Here is a 27,761-nt window from a genome sequence, read left to right as displayed (position 1 = left end):
TATTCCTTTTGCAATGCTTTCAAATTTGTAATCACATCAATAGTTACAATTCCATCCAAATTTGATCTTGATATTATATCTAAAATGACAAATACATATATGCAAACTTCTATCCATAATTTCATTGTCTTCAACTTATGACCACCTTACATATCCAGACTCTTCACCCTCCCTTGCCCAATCTACTTCTCTCACTACATCTCTACCACTAATTCAAACATTACGGCAGGAACTTACATCTCTTGTTATTTAAATATTTATTAATATTTTGATGTATAAATTGAAGTGAAAACTATAATTCTATATCTATGAGACAATTTTATATCTATAAGGCACTGGTTCTATGATTTTTCGTAGGGATGTTTTCAGCAACCGTCAACATCTGTGGCATTCAACATTTCTAAAAGGGCGGTTAAAATCGAGTAATTCGAATAATGTAGCCTCCATTTCCAGGATCAGAGATGAAGTGCCGCCGCCCACTTCTGGGTTGAATGTTTATCAAGAGTAAAAGGAGATTCCTTAAGCATGGCAGCTTGAAATCACAAGCAGTTCAACTCAACATGGTCACCGCTATGTGGCAGGTTTGAATCTTCACCCCAAAACCTGAACAAAGAGCCCAACCAGTAAACGACTTCAAAGCGGCTGCAGGTTGGAATTTAGGTAGCTAGAAGGAGTATAAATATGCATGGAAAATCAAATTCATATGTGCATAACATTGCTCTACTTCGTGGAGAGCTCGTGAGGGGAACTGGAAAACCCCAGGAGTTTACAAGGTCAATTAAGGTTTGTTCTTTCATTCAAACCCTATATATTTGTGTTCTGATTATTCATATACAGACACAGGTACACTTCATTACACTATTGTTTGGTGTTTAGCAGTGGAGTTATTTATTTATTTTTCTTTGTATAATTAGCCGATAGGAACCTTCGTTGCGCTAAAACAATAATCATAAAACTTATTGATGAATTTGAATATTTAATCACGGTGAATAAAGTTATCAGTAGCTTTCTTGGTTTTCGGGGGCTAGGCTTTGTCTTTTGAATGGAAGAGAGCACGATAGGCTTGACTGCATTTAAACCACGTTTTCCATTATTTGAAACGCTTCCAAGAATTATTCTTTTTCTCCGTTTTTTTGTTTTTCTTGGTTGATCTAAGGGTAAATATCATTTTGGTGCAAATTTGGTCTCTTATGGTCTTTAATTTCTAAAAAGTGTTAGATTTAGATGCTCCAAGGGTTCGAGGCTTTGTGCATGGAAGTCACAAGTCCCAAACTCGCCCCTGGTCTCATTGTCTAAGTTTATCTTTGTCCTAACTGTTTATGTCCATTTACATTCCACTTGCAACACATTCTTTTCTATTTTAGTTAGGTAAGGCCTTATGTGAGTAGAATTTGGTAGTGTCAAATAACTGGAGGATCAAGTTAATCGATATTTGACAGCTATACATGTGTCAAATAATTGATGATCATATTATATTTCAGTTGCAGTGTATTGACTTGTATTTTAGTTTCGTCAAACTTGCCCAACACTGCTTTGGTAGACCAATGAGGGATTATTTTATAGTTGCTCCAGTTGTTCAGCTTGTTAGCTGATAGGCTTTCCCCGTGAGCTTGCGAGTGTATGAATGCCCGACAAACCTGTCTGCTGCCGTTAAACTGTTAGTTATTCTAGTTTTCACTCATCAATTTTTTCTCTTTTCTGTCGTGGGATTTTTCAGCCAAAGAGTCAATGGATGCTTATGAATGCTGCCGCCCTTTATCACCGCCCTACTTGACCCATTTCAATCCACAGCACAAATCATTAAGCATAAAATCTAGATTCAAATGCTTTCATTCCCAAACACTACGAAATGTTGATGATTCCAAATCTTTTCGAGAGAAGAAATTAAATTGTGCATGATCCATTTTCACAGTATGTGTGAGATCCTTTTCAAGTTTTTGATTCCTCAATTTTCAGGGATATTTTAAGATGCTCAATAGATTTTGGAAAAGATGCGGCCGCTATAGTCAATACACAAATCAATTGGAGGGAAACCCTAATGCCACATTTCAAGGCCGACCTTCTTGGTATTCTTTATTTCTTTTATTTTCAACCATAGATTAAAGATTTTATGAGGAACAACAACATCAACAACATAGCCAGTAACCAATATCTTCATAGGATTTTAAAAGATTTGGTGCTCGGAATGGCCAGGGTATCTATTTCAACTTAACTACTTAGGGTCATAACACATTTAGCTAGGGTTTTGATCTTCTGAATCTAAGTTCAAAAAAGAGAGGCATAAAGTGTATTGTAACTTGTACAGATCGTGATGTCTTTTTGTTGTCAATTTTTCTCAAATCTTTGGAAGTTAAAAGATTTGACAGAAGGAAATGCATAAATATTTTGAATTATTTAACTTATTAATTTCCTATTCTGAGATTTGTTCCGTCTTTCAGACTATTAAAAAATTTAAGAAATTAATTATTTGTCAAAAATATATATATTATATTTCTTCTTCTTTTTACAATATATTAAGTTCACAAAACACATAAAACCGAAAGAAAATTGCAATATAGTTATTAGTTGACCCCAAGACAATGAAAAAAAATACAATAAAATAATCCTTAATTCCTTATAATCACATTCTTCCCATTCTTTTTCAGTTTGGCAACTATTCACGTTTCTATTTAGCATTTATACATTCACATTTTAATAAGCCCATGCCATACTGCAAGGTACCAAAGTTTTGGTAGTCATTGTCGTTTCTTCAACCAAACTAATTGTTGAAAGAACCTCATTTCTATAATCATCTCCACTTATGAGTAATCTTTTACACCCGTATTTTTATGAGGAATGGAATACTCAATTTTATCACATATATATAAAATTAAATGTGTTGACCAATCAATTTTTTTGGTTCTAGTTGAAGTCTTGTAAACATCAGCATGAACACAGAAACAAATCTCATCAAAAGGCAACATACTCCAAATCTGCCAGACCAAAGACTGAAATGTTGTTGCACTCAGTTATGATCTGAAAAAAATATAAATCATCTTCTATCAGATTTTCTGCAAAAATATTAATTAGCACATTCAAAATTATTAGGTTAAATACTCATAAACTTGAGATACCTCTGGAACAGTTTAAACTATCTGGGACCTGATGGAATTCATACAAAATTTCCATGTGTTCAGTAAAACAAACAATTGAGAGAAGGTGGTTTCATGATTCCAGTCCCATTGATATGCTTAATTCTACACAAATTATATAGATTCAGTGTATTTGCCATGCTTTTTGACAAATGGTTTTGACCAACTGTTCCACAGAAGTCTGAATTTAAATTCTTAGTTGTGGACATATTTAGCTTTGTTCTAGTACGATTCTTTTCAGCTAGAAGCACATCACCTTAAATAACTATAATTCTAGACTGTGATTTAGTAGATGTGTTTTCCAAGTGCCTTGTTTCAGTGTAACAGTTGAATTGGTTTCCTTTACAGAATTGTTTGCATAACAGTCCTCATTCTGTTTCCTTTGGTTACCACAATTGTTACAAACTATACCACTATTTGACGTACAAGCAGCACAAGTATTGGGAAGTTTGCTATGACATTTTTGTGAACATTTTGTCAAACATGTCACAAGCTATAATTCTTTCCATGCCTGCCTTTGTCTGTTGGATATCCATACTCTACTCTTAAGTTCTCATTTTAGTCTAGGTCATGGCAAAGGCTGATAGGATTATTTAATTTGACGTTTTACCTAATCACTACATTTGCTTGAAGTTTATAAACCTTTTCAATAGATGAAGGGCTTGAGGACTGCTCAAAAAGGTTATGGAATTTGGCTATACCCAAGGTAGTTGTATTTACTTAGAAATTTCAAGATCTCCTTTGTGACAAATCCATTCTGTATATATCTCCAATTATTGCATTCTATAAAACAAGGTCTCGATCAAGCAATGCATTGAAAAGATCATGCACATCCTCCTCCTTTGACATCTCTAAGTGGTAATGTTGCCAACGTTCTCTCTCATATATTCCTTGCCAAAATATCTCTTGAGTAGGGGGTCATAACCATCTTTTAGATGTCATTTGTAATATGTTACTTCAACCAAGCCTTCATTCATGGCCTTTAGTCTTGTTTGCCAATTCCTGATTTGTGGAATGTTTGCTAGAGGTGAACTCATTGCTATGAAAAAAATACTTTCCAGTGACTCCCTTAAACTTACGATTCAGTGCCACATAACACATGATAATTGATTCTTTAATAGATCCACTTTGGCATTTTCCGTTTCCTTGACAATTGATTCTTTAATAGTATTACCAGTATCTACATTTCTGACTACTGCAATTACTTGGGCACCTTGTAGTGCAGGAACATGAGCTGTCTCTGTGACAATTCCACTTGAAGAACCTGTGACAATTATTGTTAAGCCTGTTGCATCTATTCCCTATGTGACTTGTTCAGCTGTTGAAGAAACAGAAAAGCCAGAGGAGCCTGCTCTGCTTCGCTCAATTTATTGTCTATATTCCAATCTCTGCATACTGGCTTTAAAACATCTGATAAATGTTTGTTGGTAAATAGTTTTAGTAGTATTTACAATACTAAGACATATGACCTTTGCATTTGGGGTTTTGAATTAACTAATACGACACTTAAGAACAGGAGAGAAGTTTAAAATTCCTATGTTTGTAAACATGTTTTCTGATCTTTGATTTTGAGGAAATGAGAGCTAAATTTTAATTTTATTGAGTCTTCTAAACATTATAGAATAATAAAAAAATTTACAAATAATGGATTTCTTATTTGTTTCAAATTTCAATGCATTTGAATGTCAGGATTTTAGAAGAGGAGCTACAAAAAAGACAGATCTGTATAATCTTTATTCATCCAAATTAGATGCTAATAGATTCAATGGAATCTAATTCTATCAAACCAATGAAGAAATTTACAAAAATATATATCCAATTTTATTGCACAGTGATGCATGTGTATATACCTATATGTTAATATAATTCATTATGTAATATCAAATTTCATTTACATCTTCCCTTATTTACCTATCGTCTTATCCCTTGCACCTCCTATGACTGCAAGTGCTAGTAAAATAATACTTATAGAGAAACTGAAACATGCATTGTAAATGCCTCTCGACATAATAATTTTAATTCAAATTTTTTAGCAAATAGACTATAGTGTGTGGGCATTTGTGAGAATTCATTTTTTCCCACACTGAATTTTCCCGGCAGGAAACATTCCTTACCTCATGCCCGATAACACATTTTGACTTGCAAAAGTGTAAGAATTTTATCTCGAGCTCAAGAATCTACCTGCTTCGAAACACCGATATTTTTTGATCTGTTTTTCGTTTATTGTCAATAGATTGAGCAGCAGCTGCAGGGAGATTGGATTTGGTTCATCTTATTTTTATAAATTTGTTGCTTTCTTCGGCTTTTGTAATATTTTTCTGCAAATTCTACCCATTTTTTTTTTCTCACCGGCATGGTTGATAGCACAACACAATTTGTGCAGAATCTTTTGAATTAAGTCACTTGTTCATTTTCTACTGTGTTTTATTTCTTTCTAAAACTATTCTGTTGTTATCTATTCATTGAAAGCACTGATTCTGTGGTTTTAATTCAATTTAATTTCAAATTCTGAAAATATATTATGTTCCCTGTTAAGCAGCTATCATTCTTTGTGGTTCGTTTTAGATTTGCTTGAGTTATAGTGTATTGAAGTAGATAATCCTTTGGACAGAAACACTTATTGAATTGGGAAAGTGACTTCCTACTTCAGAACAAAAATGAACTTATGCACAATGATTTGGGAATGCAAATTACTATTTAAGAATATCAATCCTATTGGTAACCGTAAAATATCAGTTGGTCCATATACAAATCTACAAAACCAAGTTTGTGCAAAAATCCAAAATTATAATTTTTTCAACAACAGTATCCAAATCCCCAACATTATAAGAAAATCAATATTTATTAATAACTCTTGCTGTTTGCTGCCTTTATTCATACTTAGCCTGCAGTAAAAATCAAATTCAACAAAACTAGATAAAAGCCCCGCCAATTTATTTGGCATTAGAGAAAGACAACTGGAAACAGTATTTGAATGAAAAAATGTCTCCTACATAACAACGGTAATCTCCATGCCACAAGTGCTTGTTTGTACAAGACCCTAGATAACCAAATTGCATTAAGTCCAACAAAATAGAGTATGTTATTTAAAAAAACAAACCAACTCAGCGTAAGGGTTTGTGGTGTAAAAATACTAGAGGACATGTGTAAGAGTGTGACAGTTCAAACTATAAATTCAATTCTCACACATTTGTGACAAGTTTGTGGTATGGAGAGTAGTTCAAACCACGTATTTTACTAATAAGATGCATAATTCTAACAAACATGTTGTAATGTTGTGGCGTTACAATTGAGAATTACATTGATATCAAATTAATGTTAACAAAATTCAAGAATGTTGTCCAATATTAGCACCACTAGTCCGTTAGCAATTACCAGGTAAAAAGAAAAAAGGAAAAGAGAAAAAATCAATTTTGCAACCAATCATTACAATAATCACAAAATAGTCTAAAATTTGACAATAGAGCACACTGTCTGATAAAACCAGAACTAGGTGGACACTTAAAAGTCACAACCCAATATAAAAAGAGATTTGTCCTACTCATCCAAATTATATTATTTTTAGTTGATTTACATTACTCCGAAAAAAATAACTTCACATTTTAAATAACATAACTTTTCATTGTTCACAGTAAATAGCTTTCTAATAAAATGAGTTAAATTTTTTTTCTGTTCAAAAAAAAAATCTTACTAGAAAGCATAGGAATGGAATGAATTATAAAGAAGTGTTGCATGACAAACTCATCTATGAAAGATCAACATCAACCATAAGTAACAAATGTTAATGGTTAGTGATTACAAACAAATATATAATAGAAATATTTTGTAAATTTAATTTTTCTATTTCAATAATATTTTTATGATCAACAATAATTTTAGATGTTATTTTATGCATAACAAAAGTATTTGCACTTAAAATCTATTAAAATATTTGTCAATTACATGAATTCACAACACATAAATATATGGATTACACTTCCTTTTCTACTTTAACTCTATCATACCCGTTGCTGCAAAATCATCTAGATGATGTTCAATGTTCTCAATTCTATGCTCAACAAAAATCAATGTTCAACATGTTGATGAACATGACATCCAAGATTGTTACAATGATTCATGTCAAGATTCACCACCTTAATGTTGTACGAAGACTAATAAATAATTAATAATGATTAATATAAACTTTTAATGTTGTATCATTTTTAATAAAGTACTTGTAAATTCTGCAATATAGCTCATGTCAAATTTATAAGACATTCTATATAAATGATAATTGATGTAACCATTATACCTCTTTTCAGTGAAGTGTTAGTTATAACCTTACACAAAATTGTAAGCTTTGAACTAAGACTTTGAAAAATCCAGATGAACTTGTGAAGAATCGGGACATTATTTAGCCATGGAAAGCAAAAATACAAAGGAATTAGAAGCAGATATTCTGGAATATATTAAACAGCTCGATACCACTGTTGGCTCTGCAACTCATGTCAATGAAGTTATATGTGCACTCCAGCCCTTGGCATCCAAGCTATTCAATGTTCAAAAACAACCAGGTGATTTTTTTTTTGGTTGTGAACATGTAAAATTTTTCACCGGGTCATGATATGCATTTTGAATAGTTTTCGTAATCATTGTTGTTAAATTTATGAAAGAAAAATCTTATAGGAATCGAGTTTTTCTTAGAAGGATTTGAGTTTGTACCAGTTTAGTTAGAATACATTGTAAATTTTGAATGTTAAATTTACGATTTTTTGTCTTCATAGTTTTACTAAATACTTTCGAGATTTAATTTGATGCTTGTTTGTTTTTTATGTGCAGGTTATATTGTGCAAGACAATGCAAAGCAGGTGATTGTTCTGTCCTCCTTTTTTCTTTTCTCTCTGAAAAAAAATAATTACAATATTTGGGGCAAATGGGGTCCCTGGTGTGGAAGAGAGTTTTTTGTTTTGCTCTGAATGCTAATTATTTATTTCTGAGGAATGCATCTTATATTTATTGGGATATGATAATGGGGTTCTAGTTAGGGGCTCCTCTCTTCTAAATATAGATAGACAACTACATAAATAACATTACATGAACAACCCATAGATGGGCGTACCAGCTAGAGAAACAAGGAACAGGAAAGACAGCTACTGTAGAAGCATTATAGCAATAGCACATTACGAAATAATTGCAAAAATTTGAAACTAAATGAGCAATCAAGGGTTATAGAGTATCTGACGCTCCCCAGAGAACTAAGATCACAACCCTTGGAGGAGATTTCTAATGGTCAAACATATGGCTATACACTAATGCTAGATACGTTGATAGGTTCCACAGGCAGCACTAGAGGACCAGCAGCATTATCCAAGTCATGAAATTTTATCACTTTGAGTAGTTCTGCATGAACAATTCTATCCTCCTCCAGTATGGATAATGTAAAACCACTAACAATCCCTAAAATCCCATATGGTGGGATACTATGAAATTATTCATAACAAGATTTAAATCTGTTCTGTATGCATACGAAGAGCGGACATACTCCATTAAAGCCAATACCTGGGCATTGAGAAGCTGCAAATCAATACCCTGTCCTCCACATTTCCTTCCTTATTATGTCTGGCAAAGATAAAAGCTGATTTCATCTCTCGAGACATTTCTTCCTCCTCCCTACCAAGGGCAAGAAGCAACTCTTCTAGGCTAGACCCAATTTCTACATTTCTTGCTTCCCTCTTGAGCTCTTGCTGCCCAATTTCTACATTTCAATTGCATGGCTAGACCCATGCAATCAAACAATACCATTGTCACGTAGTCCATCTGGTCCTAGATTTGCCTTGATGACCGTGAGGGTGTCTGTAAAGACCACCCCTATTTTCATTTTGAAAGAGACTTGCAAACTACTACGTGATATCAATTAAATTGCTTAATAATCAACATGGCATTTTATCAAACACTTGACAAACATACAACAATATATGCAAACCTGAAACTTCTTATTTGTTGTTAAATACTGATTTGCAATATCAATGTGCACATTCAACTGCCTTATGGGCTGCGACAATGATTCTGGTTTGTATTCAACAATTACAATGCTTAGTTATGAAAATATGATAGAAAAAACCTGGAATTGAATGTTGTAGTGGTCTGCAGATGTAATGGTAGCCTTCCAAACTTCTAATCAGCAGGAAAAACAAGTAAACTTCATACCAACATTGTTCATGCACTATAGCATTTTTACTATTCACGGTACTGTAGCATTTTTACTATTCACGCGGCACTGTAGCAAATCACTATTCACGCGGCACTGTAGCAAATCACTATTCACGCAGCACTGTAGCAAATCACTATTCACGTGGTACTGTAGCAAAAACACTATTCACGCGGGTACTGTAGCAAAATCACTATCTTCAAATCTGCACTTTCAAACCCCTGTAAAAACTTCATGCGAGAGTACTAGATGAAGCTCAATGTGTTTCCTGAATGAAAACACCATTAATCCTCCTGACTGTGTCTTTCAACAACGAAGAGAATGCTAGCAAAGAGGGATTCCGTCCTCCAAGCCCAATAATCAGATCTCTATGAAATCCAACAGCATAACATTAATCTCATCCCAGCATACCCCAAAAGAGAGCTCGCAACCTCAATTTATATCTTCTTCTTGGATGCAAACACTTCATTTCCTCAATGTGGGATAATACATTTTAGAATAAAATATTATTTCCCACAATGTACACATTAAAGGGAACTTTTAATATTTTAAACATTACTTTATATTCCCAACCTTATAATATAACGATAAAGTTAAATATTTAATTTAACTTTACACTTTATCGTTAAATATTAAAATATTGTTGATAATCCTTTTAAATCATTGTCGCCTTCAAATATTTTTTACTGATAATTATGCCAACCAGGGAAACACTAAAAATTTCAAGTCACTGCTTGGAGACTAACTTACTATAAATAGTAAGTGTCTAGAAACCCTGTCAGAGCAGCACCGATTGGCCTGAAACTGAAAACACCTAGGCCAAAACACCTCAGGATCCCACCAATGTCCTTGTTAGCCTTCGGGACTGTGTCAGAATAGGCTAACGACACCCCATATCATGTTGCGCTAAAAAGGGGACATTACAGTGCCAGGTAACAAACAATTGAAGCTCTTCTTTAATTGATGGTTAGAGACCTGCCCACGGCAGAAAAGATCTTTGGCACTTCCTTTGGAAGCCATCCACCAAAACACACCTAGCAAACCTAAAACAAAACACAGCTTAAGAACACATACAAAGAACCATCCACTATTGTAGCACATTGCTGCCTTTGGACTTATAACAAGCATCGCACCTAACATTGGTACCAATCACTCCATAAGTGTTAATGAAAATAATAAATGAATCCCCATATATGAGCGGCAGATCACATTACTGTTTCACAATATACATTAACTACTACTTCCAATACGATTCATTAGTATCCTTCTCACATTAACAAGGAAGTGCTAAAGGGGATTGATTGAGAAGAAGAATGTGATCAAGATTGTCACACTCTTTTACATCTTTACTTTCAATAAGTTAATAACAAACTCAATTTGAAAAACACCTTGGTTAGCTACGAATTCTGCCACTGTATTTTTTTCAATTCTTGATAGCTAAGGGATATGGACACATGATCAAATTTAGCTAGCAAGCTTAATACCTCCTCCAAATACAATCTTAGCCTCCAATTAGGACTGTTTTTTTATTTACTGTGAGTGCCACTGTTGAGTAACCTTCAATCTCAATTTTTCTATACCCAGCCACATATGCTGCTTGCAATCCCGCTACGAGAGCCCCAGTGCTTGATTTCCTACCAATATATTTAGATTCCTCCATTGTCATATCACCTTTAGTGTTCTTAATAACAAAGTCAGCCCCTTCTGTATTCTCTGATACATAGACTGCAATTGTTGTTAGGCATGCGACATTCGGGCTCGATGAAAAGGTCCTTGGGACTTTTACTTAGATGCAGTTGACAAAAGTAAAACCAAATTCATCAACCTTTGTCAGCACCCTTCCAGCATGTTCTAAAAATAGTACTGTGGAACAGGGTAGGAAGATCCATAAATTGAATAAACAATAGCTTTTTGCAGGTTTATCAAAAACAATTTCCTGCAGAATGTGGAAGCATATAGAAAATACCTGAAAATAGAGATCAAGCACAAAACCAGGTTTAGACTCTTGGAATGCAAGGGTATGCTAGGATGTGATTTACCCCACTAAGCTAAGGGTTAGGCTAAAATGAAACCCAACCCTTCAGATTATTCCCCCCAATTATGTAGTTCTGTTGGGTTTACGGAAATCAGAAAGGAAACAAGAAGACTGAATTTCCCCAAATCCTATAACTGGACAGGGACAGGTCTTATGTTTTCCTCCTAGAAAAGCTAAATATATGGATTATATTCTAACTTTTTTAGTTGAATAAATGGGAGTTAGGATTGGTCACCTGCTGGAAAAATCTGTAGCTATATTTTAAAATTTGAGTTTTGAAAGTTGCAGTCCCATACAATTCAAATCTTGTAACTTAAATACTACTTACATTAGTTCTAAATTCCTATCCTTCCCATGCCCCCAATCGCTTGTCCATTTCCCTCTTCCCCTTCACCTGAACTGTATTACCCCACCTCCTCCCCCCTCTACACCAGTTCTAAGCAACAAGCTGAAAACTTATATACTGTGAGAATCAGATCAGAGGGCAACAGGCCTTTTGATACCTTCATTGGACTCATAACTCGATTGGTTTATGATTTCCTACTGTCTCTGCTCTATTGTTTGGTTCAACTCCTACAGAGTGAAAACTCTCTAATTCAAGATCTCAGAGGGAGGGAAAGACAGGGAAAAAAAGGGTGATGAAATTATTTATTCTTTCATTGGTGCATGATATTTTCTAAATATCCTGTATATTTACTAAAATCCCCTTAAGGATATGAATCATGAATCTATCTAGTGAGTTAGTGTAATGTGCTTGATCTTGGGAAAGATTGGCTGCCATATTTTTTGCTTTGTTACCCCTTTTTCAAAATGCCCTAACTTTACTGTAACACGATACTACTCTTATTGAATAGTTATAAATGCCTACTTCCTTTCCACCACACTGTAACATTCACACAAAGTTTCTTGAAATTGGTCTTGTTGAGAGTTTTTGGCCTTTTACAGTGAAGTCTCATTTAAGTTTGACCTATTACGAGTTACAGGCTGATAATTTAAAAGGTATTGTATAATTTCTTTTTACCTTGTTTTTACATCTAGGTTGATACCATTTGACATTTGTTGCTTCTAAATTATTCACTGATTTTATGATTATCTGTGGTTGAATAATAGCTTTATATCCTAACATTTGAAATAACTTACTGCTAAAAATGTGTTTCTGAAACTTATTTTGGATGAATTCCTTTTGTTTTCATTGAACTTAAGAAGTTGTAATGCTAATAATTATAGGTGTTAGGGGTTTTATGAAGCTGCCAAATGAACTTATGCAATATCTAATGTTCAGGCAGTTGGGATTCAAAGCTGGAAAGATATTGCTCATGAAGCCTTCAGACATTCCTTCTATAGTGGCGTTGCATTTCCAACTTTGTCAAAAGTGTTACTTTTCGGTAAGTTACAATTTTGAAAGAAAACGAGAAGTCTGTCTTTCATTCCTGCACAAGTACTGCGGTAGACCTAATGACAAGCTATTGACACATTGACAACCATCTAAACAAGTGTTCTTAGGTTCAATACAAGAAGACCAAATACTGTTACAACCTATCAATCCATCTCCTAATAGTATCAGCTAAACTCTAGTTGGAATTAATCTTTGTGAAAACATTTGGGGAGGAGAGTTTATCATATAGTTGCTTGGAAGAAATTTCAAGAGTAAAGGCCCCTCAAGCTGTCATATGTAATCATATTTTCCATATTAAAAGTCAGTCTTATTGGAAGGGGGAGCTCCCAAGGATCTTGCCAAAATAGAATAAATTATTCTCAGAGACTTTGAAAACCAACTTGTAATCACTCCTCAAGGAAATCTTTTGCGATTGTGAATTACCTCAGCAAAAAAGCTGGCAGATCATCTTTTAGCATTCATTTATACATTACATGACTCCCAATCAAATTATAATACACTACACATATATTTTCATTCTTCATACTGATTTGCTACAGCTCTCCAGATATATGAAGTCTCAAGTTTATATTTGAATTCTTTATTTCCCTAGAGCCTGCTAAATGCCACCTTGTGTGTCAATTTTCTACACTTTCAGATGAGGTCTGGAGTAGAGTTTTCTTGGTGGGTAAAGTTTTCTTGATGTTCACAGTAGCAGAAATACCTTCTTTAGTTTGTGAGTTGATCTATTCTTTTAGGATGTTCTCTTTTTAGTTTAGGAGATAAAAAAGTCTATGCCTGACATCATGCGTGGCTTCTTGTTATTGCCCCTCTTACATCGATATTACTTGCAATTGCAGAAGTTGCTTCGAATTGGTTAGCTTGCTTCCCCTTGTCAGCTCGTGTGTCAGTGTTTGACAAGTTTTTTCTATATGCACCAGCAAGTGAGGCATTGCAAGCATTGATGCTTAGTCTACCTCATGACCACAGTAATGCCAGCCATGAAGAGATTGATGTCCATGCAGTTAGTTCCAATGCTGAAAGGTGTGTACTTGAACTGTATAAGCTGAACTTTATTCTTGAATCAAGAAATGACTTGAATAATAATATACCCAATACGTTGTGAATAGTAATATAGTTAACAAGATATATTGAGGGTAAAGGGACTTAATTGATCAACTCTGGAAATTCTTCAACAGGTTTTGTTGTTGTGGTACCTTTACCATGTAATTGCAGGATTTATTACCTTTTTTCTTGAGAATACAGTCTCCTATATATATTATACTACAGAAAAAACAAATGTGCCACTATATAAGATCTTTTGTAACATTTAAATTCCTCTTTTAAGTTCTAATTGATCTGTTTTTTCAACACTGTATCGAGGAATGTGAAATTGTTCAATTGCTGGATTATAAAATTGTTTTTGTACAGATTTCTTACTAACGATTCTGTGAAACAGAACTCAACAGTAAGTCAATGCTTACTATTAAAAAAATCAAGCTTAACAGCTTTGTCTTGTCAGATCTATCATAGCTATTCCATTGCAAGCTTGATTTAATTGTTGATTTGGGGGGGGGGATTAGACATAACTTAAGATTGCAAAATAAAAATGCTCAAGGAGCAAGGATTAGTTCAAAATATATAATGATCAACTAATGGCTGATGATAAATCTAGCACATGTAAATATGCCCAAAGTCTTTGTAAGAATGCTATTCCGATTAAATTTAGTTCTTAAGAGGCTACAATTTTGGATAGAGACATAAGTTGATGAAATCTTTGCTAGCTATCCAAACTTTTAGGAATTGGAAATCCTTTGGTGTTGATGGACTACTTAGTGAATTCTACAAATCTAATAAAGATTTGGTCTATGAGGATTTGCTCTCAGTTTACAAAGAGGCTATCCAAAAAGGTTCGTTGGGTGATAATGTAAAATGAGTAATTATTAAACTTCTCCCAAAAGAAGGGGACAAAACTAACATTAGAAATAACCATTATATTATTAGAAGTTTTCTAGAAAATATATGCTAAGGTTTCAGCCTTTAGGCTGATTAATATCTTTCTCAACTTACAAAGTTGAGATTTAAATTTTTGAAGGCAAACATAACAAAGTCAGCTTTTTAGGGTTTAAAATGCTTTTTTTTTTTCTGTATTTGTGCTGGCTGGGTATCTTTGTTGGTCTTGCTGGGATTGAATGAATCTTGTTGGTGTAAATAAATATTCATTTTGGATATTATTACACTTTACTTAAGTTAACTTAGGATAATGCATCTCTTCGTAGTTTGGATTTGAGACACTTAGGGAAGTGTGCACATAGGGATAGAGCTTGTAGGAGAAATTCCACCTTTTGTGGTCTTATTTTGCTGTTACACTCCACATTCGGTGGGTCATCCACCTCTTGTGGAATATTATATTATTTCTCCTACCTACCTCTAGTATTTCTTACCTACCCTTGTTTCTCATTGAGCCACATGTCATAATTGTGTGCTCGTACATCCACATGGCCTTGTCTATATAAGCAGGCCTATATTCATTGTATTGGTTAATCCAGTTGATCATTTGCATATTGATGAGAATACAGTTTGTTTTTGTCATTCTATTGTCTCTCTTTTATGCTTTTCATTGTGCCCTTGATCTTGGCAAAATCCTACATGGTATCAGAGCCATTAGGGCTTCATTGATTGGTTTTTGGAGACATCGTGGAAGGCTTCAATTTTCGGATTTGGGGATCTTCATTTTTTGGGGGCGTCGTATAGCGATTTGGACATCACCGTTGAATCCAGGAGGCCGTTTCCATGAATTTCGACTATAAAGTCGACCTATTTTGGTGAGAAATTTTTTTTCTCCATTTTGGCTATTATTGTACGGATTTTGAAATTTTTTAAAATTATTTTTCAAAAAAAAAAGAAAATTTTTTTTCGGAAAAAACAACAGCGATCAAAATAATTAAAAATTTTTTTTTTTTTTTGGGGGGTCCGCAGACCCCCACCCCGTGCTCTCCGTACCTGCGTGTGCTGCAGGCTTTGTAGGTTTGCCGTCCACCGTTGCCGACCGTCGTACCCTGTCCATGGTCTTCGCTGCCGCCCCGTACTCTCCTCGGCCACTGCGATCTGCAGCTTTGGAGCCTCCCGCCGCCGCCGCCGCCGCCGCTGTGCACCTCCCGTCGGCCGCCCAAACTCCCGCCGGCCGCCCAAACTCCCGCCGGCCGCCAAGACACACCGCTGGCACCCAACCTCCGGCAGCAAACTCGTCGCCGGCACCAGGTCTCAGGCTGCCAAGTCCCTGCCACGCGAAGCCCAGTCAGCTGCCCAGACCCCGCCACGCGGGACACACGCAGCCCAATCAGTTGCCACGTCACCCACCACGCAGAGCTGATGCAGACCGCCACATCAGTAGTCCGTACGCCCAGTCAGCAGGGAGGTGAAGTTTTTGCGACGGTCATACGACCGTTAAATTTAAGCTCGTAAATTGTTGACGTCAGCAGACTTTTGAAATTTTTTGACCCCCTCTCCATTGAGCTTTTCAGTTTTGCAGTTCAACTTTGAAAGGCCATATCTTGCTCATTTTTGCTCCTTTTTTGGTGCAATTTTTTTTGAAATGGGCTAAAATTTCGTGATCTTCGCAGTGGTGTGGTTATTTTCTGATTTTAGTGCACAGGTTTTTCGGAATTTTCGGATTCTCTCAGCTGTACCTGTCCAATCCTCAATTCTGCAACTTCAAAGGCCTCGTTTGAGCTCATATGACCTCCTTTTCAGGGGCCGTTTTTTTTGAAAGTGCATGTTTTTTCGTCTACTTTCATAATCTATGATTAGATTTCAGAGATTTTGAGTGGAAATTGTACTTTTAGATATTGGTCTTATTTGGCCTATTAGGTCCTTGTAAAGTGCTTGGATCTTAGTTTAGATCTCTTGCATTATTAGTTTGAGTCTTTTTTGGCCTTATTGAGGCAGTTGTAAAATTGTGATCAGAAGCCCACTTTGCCATTTTTTGCAAGTGGCCCATTGTATACGCACTAAGTATAAAGTGCCAAATCATCATTTTTGGAGGGGTTCTTTGATTGAGTGAATTTGGGGGGGTGTCTTGTGTGATTGTGCCTCTCTTTGTGCTCTTTCATTTTTGTTGCAATGAGTCCTCATAAATTTCCACCTTTAAATCCACATAACTATGCATCATGGAAAATTAAAGTATGGAGTAAACTAATGGAAAAGGGTCTCACACACTACATAGATGGAACAATAACAGCACCACCTGATCCTAAGGCTGATCCAATTGCTCAATTAGAATGGCTCACAAAGAATTGCATGGCTCTTGGAACTTTGCGCAAGTATGTATCAGATGACCTCATTTTTCACATTGAGAAGTGTACAACAATCAAAGAGGCTTGGGATATGTTTCAGAAATTGTATGGTCAAGTTGATGAAATAAGAGGCTATAAAATTGACAATGAACTCACCAACTTGGATCCCAAGAGTTTTGATACAATCCAAGATTATGTCACCAAAGCAAATGAGCTAAGAGCAAAGCTTAAGGATTGTGGGATTGACAAAAAGGATGCTCAGTTGATATTCAACTTGTTGGACAAGCTTGCACTAGAATATGCAGCATTTGTGTCTAGCTTCCAAACTCATCGTTTGACAGTGGGGAGTTCCTATGTTATGCCTTCATTTGATGCTTTCACAAAAATGTTACTATTGGAACAATCTAAGTTGTTGAACATGGGGCTTCTCAAGTCTTCAAAGTCCAAGGCTTTGGTGGCTAATCAAGGGAATCAAGGAAGTCAAGGCAAAGATTCCAACAAGAAGAAGAAGCAATCCAAGTCTAAGCCACACCAGGAAAAAGGACAATCATCCTCTCCATCACAAGGCAATTTTTCATCCTCTTCCAAGAAGGGGACACTACCTAAGAAGGATAAACCAACTTGTGGATATTGCAAGAAGTATGGTCATGATGAGCATCAATGCCACGCAAAGCAAGTTGACGAGTTAACTAATCTTCTTAAGAAAAACAACATCAACTTGCCATCCGCCTACACAAAGAAGGATTCATCTCCTTCCTCTTCCTCACATTCTAAGGGAAAAGGGCAAGCATTTGTGGCTACAACAGGTTCTTCACAGCAATGGATACTTGACTCAGGTGCCTCATATCACATGGGTTCTACAAAGGAGCAGTTTTCTTCATTGGAGCCATCTAAGGTACCTCACATTTATATAGGTGATGATACACAAGTAGAGGTTGAAGGGAAAGGTTCAGTTGACATGGATGATGGAACATTTGAGAATGTTCTCTATGTTCCTAACTTGTCTACCAACCTTCTCTCTATCTACCAAATCACTCACTATGGAAATGGGAAAAAGGTTGAGTTTACACCAGATTCAGTTGTGGTAAAGGAACTTGATGATGATGCCTTGGTAGCGGTGGGACAAGTCAATGACAACTCAAGGCTTTATTCATTCTCCCACTCTGTGCCAAGTTCACCTTCTAGGGCCTTACTTACTCATTCAAATTCAGAAAGTAAGCTATGGCATGAGCGGTTTGGTCACCTCAACTACTGCTATCTTCAGCAGCTCAGCACTAAAGACATGGTCACAAGTCTACCTCGAATCAGTTTTTCAGAGGGTGTATGTTCAGGTTGTTCCATGGGCAAGCATCCCGAAGAAAAGTTTGATAAGGGGAAAGCTTGGAGAGCTTTGGAAGTTCTTCAACTTGTTCACAGTGATGTAGCAGGTCCATTTCCAGCACCTTCATTTAGTAAGGCCCGCTATGTCCTCACCTTCATTGATGACTACTCCTGCTTCACTTGGGTCTACTTTCTTATTCATAAGAGTGAAGTATTTGACAGATTTCAGGACTTCAAGACTCGTGTGGAGAAGCAATCAGGGAAAGTGGTCAAGATCCTTCGCACAGATAATGGAAGGGAATATGTGAACAAAAGACTTGAGGATTTTTGTACATTTGAGGGGATTGATCTTCAGCATCTTGTCGCATACACTCCACAGCAAAACGGGGTTGCAGAATGCAAGATTAGAACTCTCAAAGAAATGGCTAGCTGTATGATACATGCATGTTCTCTTGATCCCGCCTTTTGGGCAGAGGCTATCAGTTGTGCCACACACATCCAGAATCGGGTTCCTCACAAAGCTTTGCAAGGTATTACTCCTTTTGAAGCTTGGGTTGGTAGGAAACCGATTGTGAGACATTTCAAAGTCTTTGGGTGTCCAGCATGGGCTCGCATACCTCCGCAGAAACGCAAGGCATTGGAACCTGAGAGTCGGCCTTGCATATTTGTTGGATATCCTGAGGGTGTTAAGGCATACAGAGATGGATCCTGAGACACATGAGGTGTTCATTGAGAGGAGTGTTCACTTTGAGGAAAGCTCTCCTAGCTTAGCCTCTCTACCTCCTCCTTCCTCCATTATGGATAGTGATATTAGTAATTCAGATGATGAGACTCCTACAACTCCGACTCATAGGGTTACACCTCCGCAGGGTCCACTTGTAGTTGAGGAGCCTCGTTCTCCACCTCCGCCTAGACCTCGTTGGGCTCGACAGACACTTGAGTCCGCAGGTTCTCTTGTTGGGGATCCTTCAGATACACGGAGAACTCGATCATAGCATCAGGATCTACCACATGCATTCATTGCTACCGCTTCCGATCCACAGACATTTAGGGAAGCATCAGGGGTTCCGGAGTGGGACCAAGCTATGGAGGAAGAGTATAGTTCCTTGATGAGGAACAACACATGGGATTTAGTCCATCTCCCTAAGGGGAGAAAGATGGTTCGATGTAAGTGGATCTATCGGACCAAGTTTGTAGCGGATGGTAGTGTGGATAAGTATAAGGCTCGGCTTGTTGCGAAAGGTTTCTCTCAGGTTGCAGGTGTTGACTATACTGAGACCTTTGCACCCGTAGCTGTCATGTCCCCTTTCTAGAGTGGACATCGGAGACGGAGGAGTTGGCCTATCATTGGAGTCTCGTAGGCTAGCAGAGGTTGATTGGGACTCATTCAGTGCATATAGTGATTGGATTTTGGCTTTACAGGCAGTTTGGAGCCAGTTTGGAGCAGTTCCTAGATTTTAGGGGGTATCCCTAAATTTTAGGAGGTCGTGACAGTTGCCAGTCGTGAGGTTATTCATGACCTTTTAGATGGTTTCAGTTTCAGGAGATTTGGGTGTGTTTCCTAGTTTCTAGGAGCATCCCTAGATTTTAGGGATGAGACTGCCAGTTGATCCATGATTTCCGACTTCAGTCACAGACAGGTGGCAAATTCCGTTTCAGGTTTTTGGAGTCATTTGAGCCTTCTACAGCTATTTGGGATATATTTTTAATATATTTAAATATTTCTTAAGTTAGCGTTTAATTATTTAAATAAGGCTATGTTTATAGCCATTTTGGAGTGATAAGGGGTTTTTGGCCTCATCTGGATGCATATCCCTTGGTGTGATAGCTCGTTGGAAAGGTCTTGGACTTTTCTAAATATTTCTCTTTTGACTCAGATCCTTTCGGTGAACGGATTTCTTTATATTTGAAAAAAGGTCATTTTCTATGCACTTGACAACTTAAAATGAGAAATATAACATTTTAACCCTAAACGCTCCATTGAGTCACTTTTAGGGTTTGAGCTTAGTGGGAAGGTGTTATAAGGAAGTTGAGACCTAATTCTTATCATCTTTTACACATTTTACATCTTGGATTTGAGATTTGGCTCTGGAAGAGCTTTTCAGCATCTGGGACGCCAACCCCAATGCCTTGCCTGTTTGGGACGTAGACCCCAATACAGTGGTTTGGATTTGTTTGCAGCTATTAGCATCTTGGAGATTGTACGACATTCTTTCTGGAGGTTCAGCAATTCTGACAGAGTTCAGCGTGGGGTTTGGGGTTTCTAACCAGTTGGGTGTACTTGGCAGCTGTACGGCTGTACCTGGCAGCCACTTTCCTTCCCACGTGCAGCACTTGGAGGGCTGGAATCTTGCCACAACTTCATTCCTAGTTATGTTACTCTTTCAGCATCCAGGTTGGAATTATTCTTGATTGTAATCTTCCTGAAATTATTGGAAATCTTCATCTGGTCAAATATTTGATTTTATATTCAGAAATCTGCCTTGAATCGAATTTGTTTTGGCTGTATATGAACTTCATTTTCAGTACTTTGTTCATGTACTTGTACTTCATTATTTACTTGTTGAAAAATCATCAAAATACAAAAAGAATTCAACCCTTCTGCAACTTCTGTCTATTTCTGAAAGAAAATATTAATAAGCAGGAAAAATCAATTTAAATAAATAAAAATTACAGCAGATTGGTAAAAGAGATCCATCAGGGATCTTTCAGTGGTATCAGAGCTTTGATCTTGCCAGCCTGTTGGGTGAAGATCAAGAGTTCTAATTCAGATTTGAGTTTAGTTTGGTTGAAAATCAAATTGGACATCATGACAGGGTTGTTTAGAAATAAACAAGCAGGAAAAGAATTTGAACAAACACCTTCAAGGAGTTCCAGACAGTCTAAGGGTACAACTCCTTCAACAAGTACAAGGAGAAGGTCTGCTGCCAAGACATTCAATGATATAGTTATGAACAACTATGATAAGTATTGCTCTCTTCCTAAAAAGATACGTGACCACCTTTCCTTCACACAATTCATGGGTGTACCAGTTGAAGATGACTTGATGTTTTCAAGTCCACATCATCAACCAAGAACAAAACAAGAGTCAATTGAGAGCAAGGGAAGCAAAGGAAGAGGAGCAGATATGATGTTTACCAGTGAGATTGGTAGGGAACTATTTGAAGATTTTGAGAGACATGTAGATCCAATTGGTGCCTCTTTGGTTGGTTACAACGCTGTCCCATCATTTTTGGTGGAAGATGTGAAGGAAGAGTTTGTAACTTCAAGCAATACACAAGACATTCATGAGAGGTTTGATGAGTTTTCAGATTGCCCAAAGACTGATTTTGAATCAGCAATTGATGTAGAACATGAGGTTGAAATGGACAGTGTAAGTTTGGATTCATTTGTCACACTACTTCCTCTTCTCAATTGGGAAGACCATGAGGAAAGTCGAAATTTAATGGTGTGTAGTGAATCCAAAGATTTGTCACCACAGTATGATCATAATTCTGAAGTCCATAACAGCAGTGACGTAACTTATCTTCCTGAAGATATGACAGCCTTTGGTCATGAAGAGAATAGAGATTTGCATTCTACATTTGCGGGTGCTTATGGTACAAGCATGGGTTATGCTGATGCAAATAATACAACTCACCATAAGTCTGATTTTGTGTACTTTGGGGCAGCTGATATAAAACATTGCCAATAGTTGAACGAAGATTGGTTACATAGAGCTTCCCAAGCAAAAACGCTTGCTGCCCAAGCAAGACACCACCTCCAAAGAGTCAAAGAGCGTCACAATCGGTTAGATGACGCAAGGATACAAAGAGAATCATCCATTAGATCTTTATTTCTTCCAAGGGAAGAAAAGGACAGCGAAGATATATTGAATGGAAATAGAAATCAGTTTGATTTTCTGAGTTTGATCAGCAATTTTCCTTCATCTAATGAGTCAAATTTGAAACCTTGCATTGAGAACATTCAAGTTGGGAAGACTAGGTGTGAAGTTTATGAGTTGTTAGGTGGCATTCATAGTGGACCAGCCATTGAAGGTTTATCCATGTTGCAGAACAAAAACATCTACTATTCATTTGTGGACTTGTCACCTCTTTCATATGATAGGGCAGCGATGTACTTATTAATTGGTGACTCAGTTTTCTTAGATGTGATAGTGGGCTATGAAGATCAGCGTGTAAGAGACTATATTTGGTGCATGGCTAAACAATATATTTATTTGGCATCCTCCAATGAAGACATACTAACTTGTGGAGAAATTGGGCAAGTTGCAGCCGCTGATCAAAGGTTTTGGAGAGGTTTCCATCACACTTTGCTTGTTGGAAATTGTCTTATTGATGGGTCCATTTCAACATTGAAGATTGGTGGTATTTATGGTTTCACAGTGGCTATAGAGAGACACGGTATCGAGGATGCCTCTTACTATCATTGTCTCTTCATGACAGATGGATGTGGATTTAGTTTTATTTGGGATCCAGGTGTTGATTCATTTGATACAACGTCTTATAGGGATTATAGTATGTTGCTCCAGATATTAAGATTATATGGCACTTATATCAGAGGAGAGCAGCAGGAGCAGTTTATGTCCTACAGGTGGTTTGTGTGGGATCATGGTATAGACATGTGTAGTACCTTCCTTTCGTAGATCCTACATGGGTTGCTTCACTTCAGATGTATAGATGTAGTCGTGGGTGTACAATGGTTGTTGACACTTGGACGGTATGTTCGGAATATCACGAGGATGGAGCTGGAGTTTACCCACTATCCATCTCAGTTTATCGAGCAGAGTGGGACGACAGTTGATCCACAGGTTGATTGTCATCAGATAGCTGGCGTGGATGAGTTATGTGATGTTACTCCTAGTGAGTACTTTGAGCCAGCTGATGTGGCAATTTCACCTGATTCTCTAGACAGGGTGATTGTTTCATTGCTAGTTGGTGATTACATATTTTTAGATGCCAGCCTGGACAGTGATGATTTTAGTCAGTATTATATATTGTCTAGTGAGTTGGCATTAGATCTTCCGGCACATCAGCAGCAGTGTGTGGCAGTTGTGTGTCACTTGTGTCAGATGGGGTCAGATCACAGAGGGTCTTCCATGGATTGGCATTCATTGGATATTATGACGGATGTTATGCATGTTGGTGATCACAGACACACTAGTGGTCTTGGCATTTATGGATATTTGATCTATGGAGATGATATAGTTTTCCATTGCTCACTTGAGGTATTCAGCGGGAGCTATGCTTCGCTCTGGGACCCAGACAGTGTTGATTTGACAGCACAGGTGCTTCAGCATTTTGAGGAGCCATTCCAAACCGGGGCATTGCATGTTGTTTATATTAGAGATGAGCAGCAGTTACATGCAATGATTTGTTTACATCTTATTTGGGATGGTGGAGGATTGGTGTTTCAGTTGCTTGTGGGCAAGCAACTCCGAGAGGGGAGGCTTGTCATGTCCCCTTTCTAGAGTGGACATCGGAGACGGAGGAGTTGGCCTATCATTGGAGTCTCGTAGGCTAGCAGAGGTTGATTGGGACTCATTCAGTGCATATAGTGATTGGATTTTGGCTTTACAGGCAGTTTGGAGCCAGTTTGGAGCAGTTCCTAGATTTTAGGGGGTATCCCTAAATTTTAGGAGGTCGTGACAGTTGCCAGTCGTGAGGTTATTCATGACCTTTTAGATGGTTTCAGTTTCAGGAGATTTGGGTGTGTTTCCTAGTTTCTAGGAGCATCCCTAGATTTTAGGGATGAGACTGCCAGTTGATCCATGATTTCCGACTTCAGTCACAGACAGGTGGCAAATTCCGTTTCAGGTTTTTGGAGTCATTTGAGCCTTCTACAGCTATTTGGGATATATTTTTAATATATTTAAATATTTCTTAAGTTAGCGTTTAATTATTTAAATAAGGCTATGTTTATAGCCATTTTGGAGTGATAAGGGGTTTTTGGCCTCATCTGGATGCGTATCCCTTGGTGTGATAGCTCGTTGGAAAGGTCTTGGACTTTTCTAAATATTTCTCTTTTGACTCAGATCCTTTCGGTGAACGGATTTCTTTATATTTGAAAAAAGGTCATTTTCTATGCACTTGACAACTTAAAATGAGAAATATAACATTTTAACCCTAAACGCCCCATTGAGTCACTTTTAGGGTTTGAGCTTAGTGGGAAGGTGTTATAAGGAAGTTGAGACCTAATTCTTATCATCTTTTACACATTTTACATCTTGGATTTGAGATTTGGCTCTGGAAGAGCTTTTCAGCATCTGGGACGCCAACCCCAATGCCTTGCCTGTTTGGGACGTAGCCCCCAATACAGTGGTTTGGATTTGTTTGCAGCTATTAGCATCTTGGAGATTGTACGGCATTCTTTCTGGAGGTTCAGCAATTCTGACAGAGTTCAGCGTGGGGTTTGGGGTTTCTAACCAGTTGGGTGTACTTGGCAGCCGTACGGCTGTACCTGGCAGCCACTTTCCTTCCCACGTGCAGCACTTGGAGGGCTGGAATCTTGCCACAACTTCATTCCTAGTTATGTTACTCTTTCAGCATCCAGGTGGGAATTATTCCTGATTGTAATCTTCTTGAAATTATTGGAAATCTTCATCTGGTCAAATATTTGATTTTATATTCAGAAATCTGCCTTGAATCGAATTTGTTTTGGCTGTATATGAACTTCATTTTCAGTACTTTGTTCATGTACTTGTACTTCATTATTTACTTGTTGAAAAATCATCAAAATACAAAAAGAATTCAACCCTTCTGCAACTTCTGTCTATTTCTGAAAGAAAATATTAATAAGCAGGAAAAATCAATTTAAATAAATAAAAATTACAGCAGATTGGTAAAAGAGATCCATCAGGGATCTTTCAGTAGCCAAGATGAACTCCATTCGTTTGACACTTGCTATTGTTGCAGCTCATGGTTGGGCTGTACATCAGATGGATGTGAAGAGTGCTTTTCTTCATGGTGATCTTGATGAGGAGATTTATATGGAGCAGCCACAGGGTTTCATCCAGGATACTTCCTTGGTTTGTAGACTAAGGAAATCTCTCTATGGCCTTAAGTAGGCCCCCAGGGCCTGGTACGCCAAGATGGATTCCTTTCTTCTCTCCGCAGGGTTCACTAGGTGTCATTCCGATCCGAATGTCTACATTTTGCGACAGGATGACTCTCACTTGATACTTGTGCTCTATGTTGATGACTTGATCATTACAGGGAGTACTTCATCCATCATTAGCAGGGTCAAATCTGCTTTGCATGACAGATTTGCTATGACTGACTTGGGTCTTTTGCACTACTTTCTCGGGATAGAGATTTCACAGTCACCTTCCGGGATTACCCTATTGCAGCCCAAGTATGCTCTTGATCTACTTGCACGCTTTCATATGGCTGATTGTAAGCCTGCCCCGACTCCCTTTCTTTCAGGAGTCAAGCTTGAGGCTCAGTGTTCTTCTCCACCAATTGATGCCACTTTGTATCGTCAGCTTGTGGGTAGTCTCATCTACTTGACCCATACATGCCCTGATATTTCATTTGCAGTTGGCATGGTTTCCCGCTTCATGCAGGAACCACATGAGCTTCATTGTTAAGCCACCAAACGCATCCTTCATTACATCCAGGGTACACATCACTATGGGATTCACTATGCAGCAGGCACAGGACTTTGCTTGGTTGGTTACACAGACTCCGATTGGGCTGGCGATCTTGATGATCGTAAGTCTACTTCTGGTTACAGTTTTCACCTTGGTTCGAGCCCCATTTGTTGGCAGAGCAAGAAGCAACATGCTATTGCTCTTTCTTCGACTGAGGTTGAGTATCGAGGCGCTGTTAACGCAGCGACTGAGACCATTTGGCTCCAACAGATTCTCACAAAGTTTGGATTCACCACTCCATGGTCGACAGTTCTACATTGCGACAATCAGAGTGCTATTGCAATCTCGAAGAACCCGGTCTAGCACCAGCGGACCAAACACATCAAGATTCATATGCACTATATCCGAGAGCTCATCCAGGAGCAGGTCATTGATTTGCAGTATTGTCCTATAGCGGAGCAGGTTGCTGACATATTCACCAAACCTTTCACCGAGAGTAAGTTTCAGCAGTTGTGAGCTCTCTTGGGGGTGCGTGATGTGTCATTAGGGGTGGTCAGCTGACTTCTCCTTTCTCTCTTATGGGGGGGACTTTTTCCTCTTTGAGGTTTTGTCCTTCTTCTTTGAGAGTCTTTTGTACTTTCATCTCTCTTTTTGGGGGAGTTTTTTCCCACTGGGTTTTCTCCCTTTCTCTGTTTGTGAGAGATTGCATTGCATAGTTTTGGCTTGCATTTGCATTTTGTACATGGGTACCTATCATGGCCTAGTAGCCGGGACCCATCTTGCATTGTTGACTTGAGTCGTCATTCCCCTAAGTTGCACTTAAGGGGGGGTGTTGGTGTAAATAAATATTCATTTTGGATATTATTACACTTTACTTAAGTTAACTTAGGATAATGCATCTCTTCGTAGTTTGGATTTGAGACACTTAGGGAAGTGTGCACATAGGGATAGAGCTTGTAGGAGAAATTCCACCTTTTGTGGTCTTATTTTGCTGTTACACTCCACATTCGGTGGGTCATCCACCTCTTGTGGAATATTATATTATTTCTCCTACCTACCCCTAGTATTTCTTACCTACCCTTGTTTCTCATTGAGCCACATGTCATAATTGTGTGCTTGTACATCCATATGGCCTTGCCTATATAAGCAGGCCTATATTCATTGTATTGGTTAATCCAGTTGATCATTTGCATATTGATGAGAATACAGTTTGTTCTTGTCATTCTATTGTCTCTCTTTTATGCTTTTCATTGTGCCCTTGATCTTGGCAAAATCCTACAAATCTTGTCAAGAAATTCACTGAATTACTTGTGAGTTTTTCAGCAGACTCAACTTGTGAGTTGTGGGCAAGTTACTCACCCAGCATAAAAACTCAAAATTCTAGGGAATACCAGCTGAGTTTTAGAACCATGCTTCATATGTAAGTTATAAGAAGATTTTGTTGGTTTCCTTATGCCTTGCCCTTTGGCTCTCCTGAGGGGATCAAGATCACCCTAAGGGTTGGCATCTTCATTTTCAAACTCTAAATCCTTTCACTTTTTTCTAGAAGAGATAAATGCCTTGATTTTTGTTGTGAGCTTTGTAAGCAGCCCCACTAGCTGTTCCTTTGTCGGCATTTTTGTGTTGGCAGGGAAAACTAATTGAAGCTTTAATAACACCTGTTTTGTTCTTAAACTATTTTGGCAGTGAAAAACCCCATTCACTAAAAACAAATATTGAAATGAATGTACAAATAAATGGGGCACTTGTTTACCAGAGTTGGATTGCATTTATAAATCTGACTCTGAACACAACAGTTTTCACACAATTGTGTTCCTGTTGATGTGT

At 37.6% G+C, this 27,761-nt stretch overlaps 1 protein-coding gene across 11 annotated transcripts in view; it reads left to right on the top strand.

Moving 5' to 3' along the window:
- The window catches only part of LOC131072990 (uncharacterized), a 90,125-nt gene that overhangs the window by 5,493 nt on the left and 56,871 nt on the right, over positions 1 to 27,761 (top strand). For 3 of the 11 annotated variants that reach the window (XM_058009320.2, XM_058009318.2, XM_058009321.2), the window contains 5 exons: positions 358 to 783; positions 7,497 to 7,684; positions 7,950 to 7,978; positions 12,636 to 12,738; positions 13,589 to 13,772. In XM_058009320.2, the coding sequence (XP_057865303.2) occupies positions 7,531 to 7,684; positions 7,950 to 7,978; positions 12,636 to 12,738; positions 13,589 to 13,772 (470 nt within the window). In that variant the 5' untranslated portion in view covers positions 358 to 783; positions 7,497 to 7,530. Of the gene's footprint in view, positions 1 to 357; positions 784 to 7,496; positions 7,685 to 7,949; positions 7,979 to 12,635; positions 12,739 to 13,386; positions 13,465 to 13,588; positions 13,773 to 27,761 lie in introns of those variants that run through there. The other 8 variants (XM_058009322.2, XM_058009323.2, XM_058009319.2 and 5 more) reach the window with 6 other exon arrangements.

This window comes from Cryptomeria japonica, chromosome 9 (genome assembly GCF_030272615.1).
Source record: "Cryptomeria japonica chromosome 9, Sugi_1.0, whole genome shotgun sequence".
In the NCBI taxonomy this organism is placed as follows: domain Eukaryota; kingdom Viridiplantae; phylum Streptophyta; class Pinopsida; order Cupressales; family Cupressaceae; genus Cryptomeria; species Cryptomeria japonica.
The sequence above is the reverse complement of the archived record's forward strand: the minus strand, read 5'-3'. Positions and strand labels throughout refer to the sequence as shown.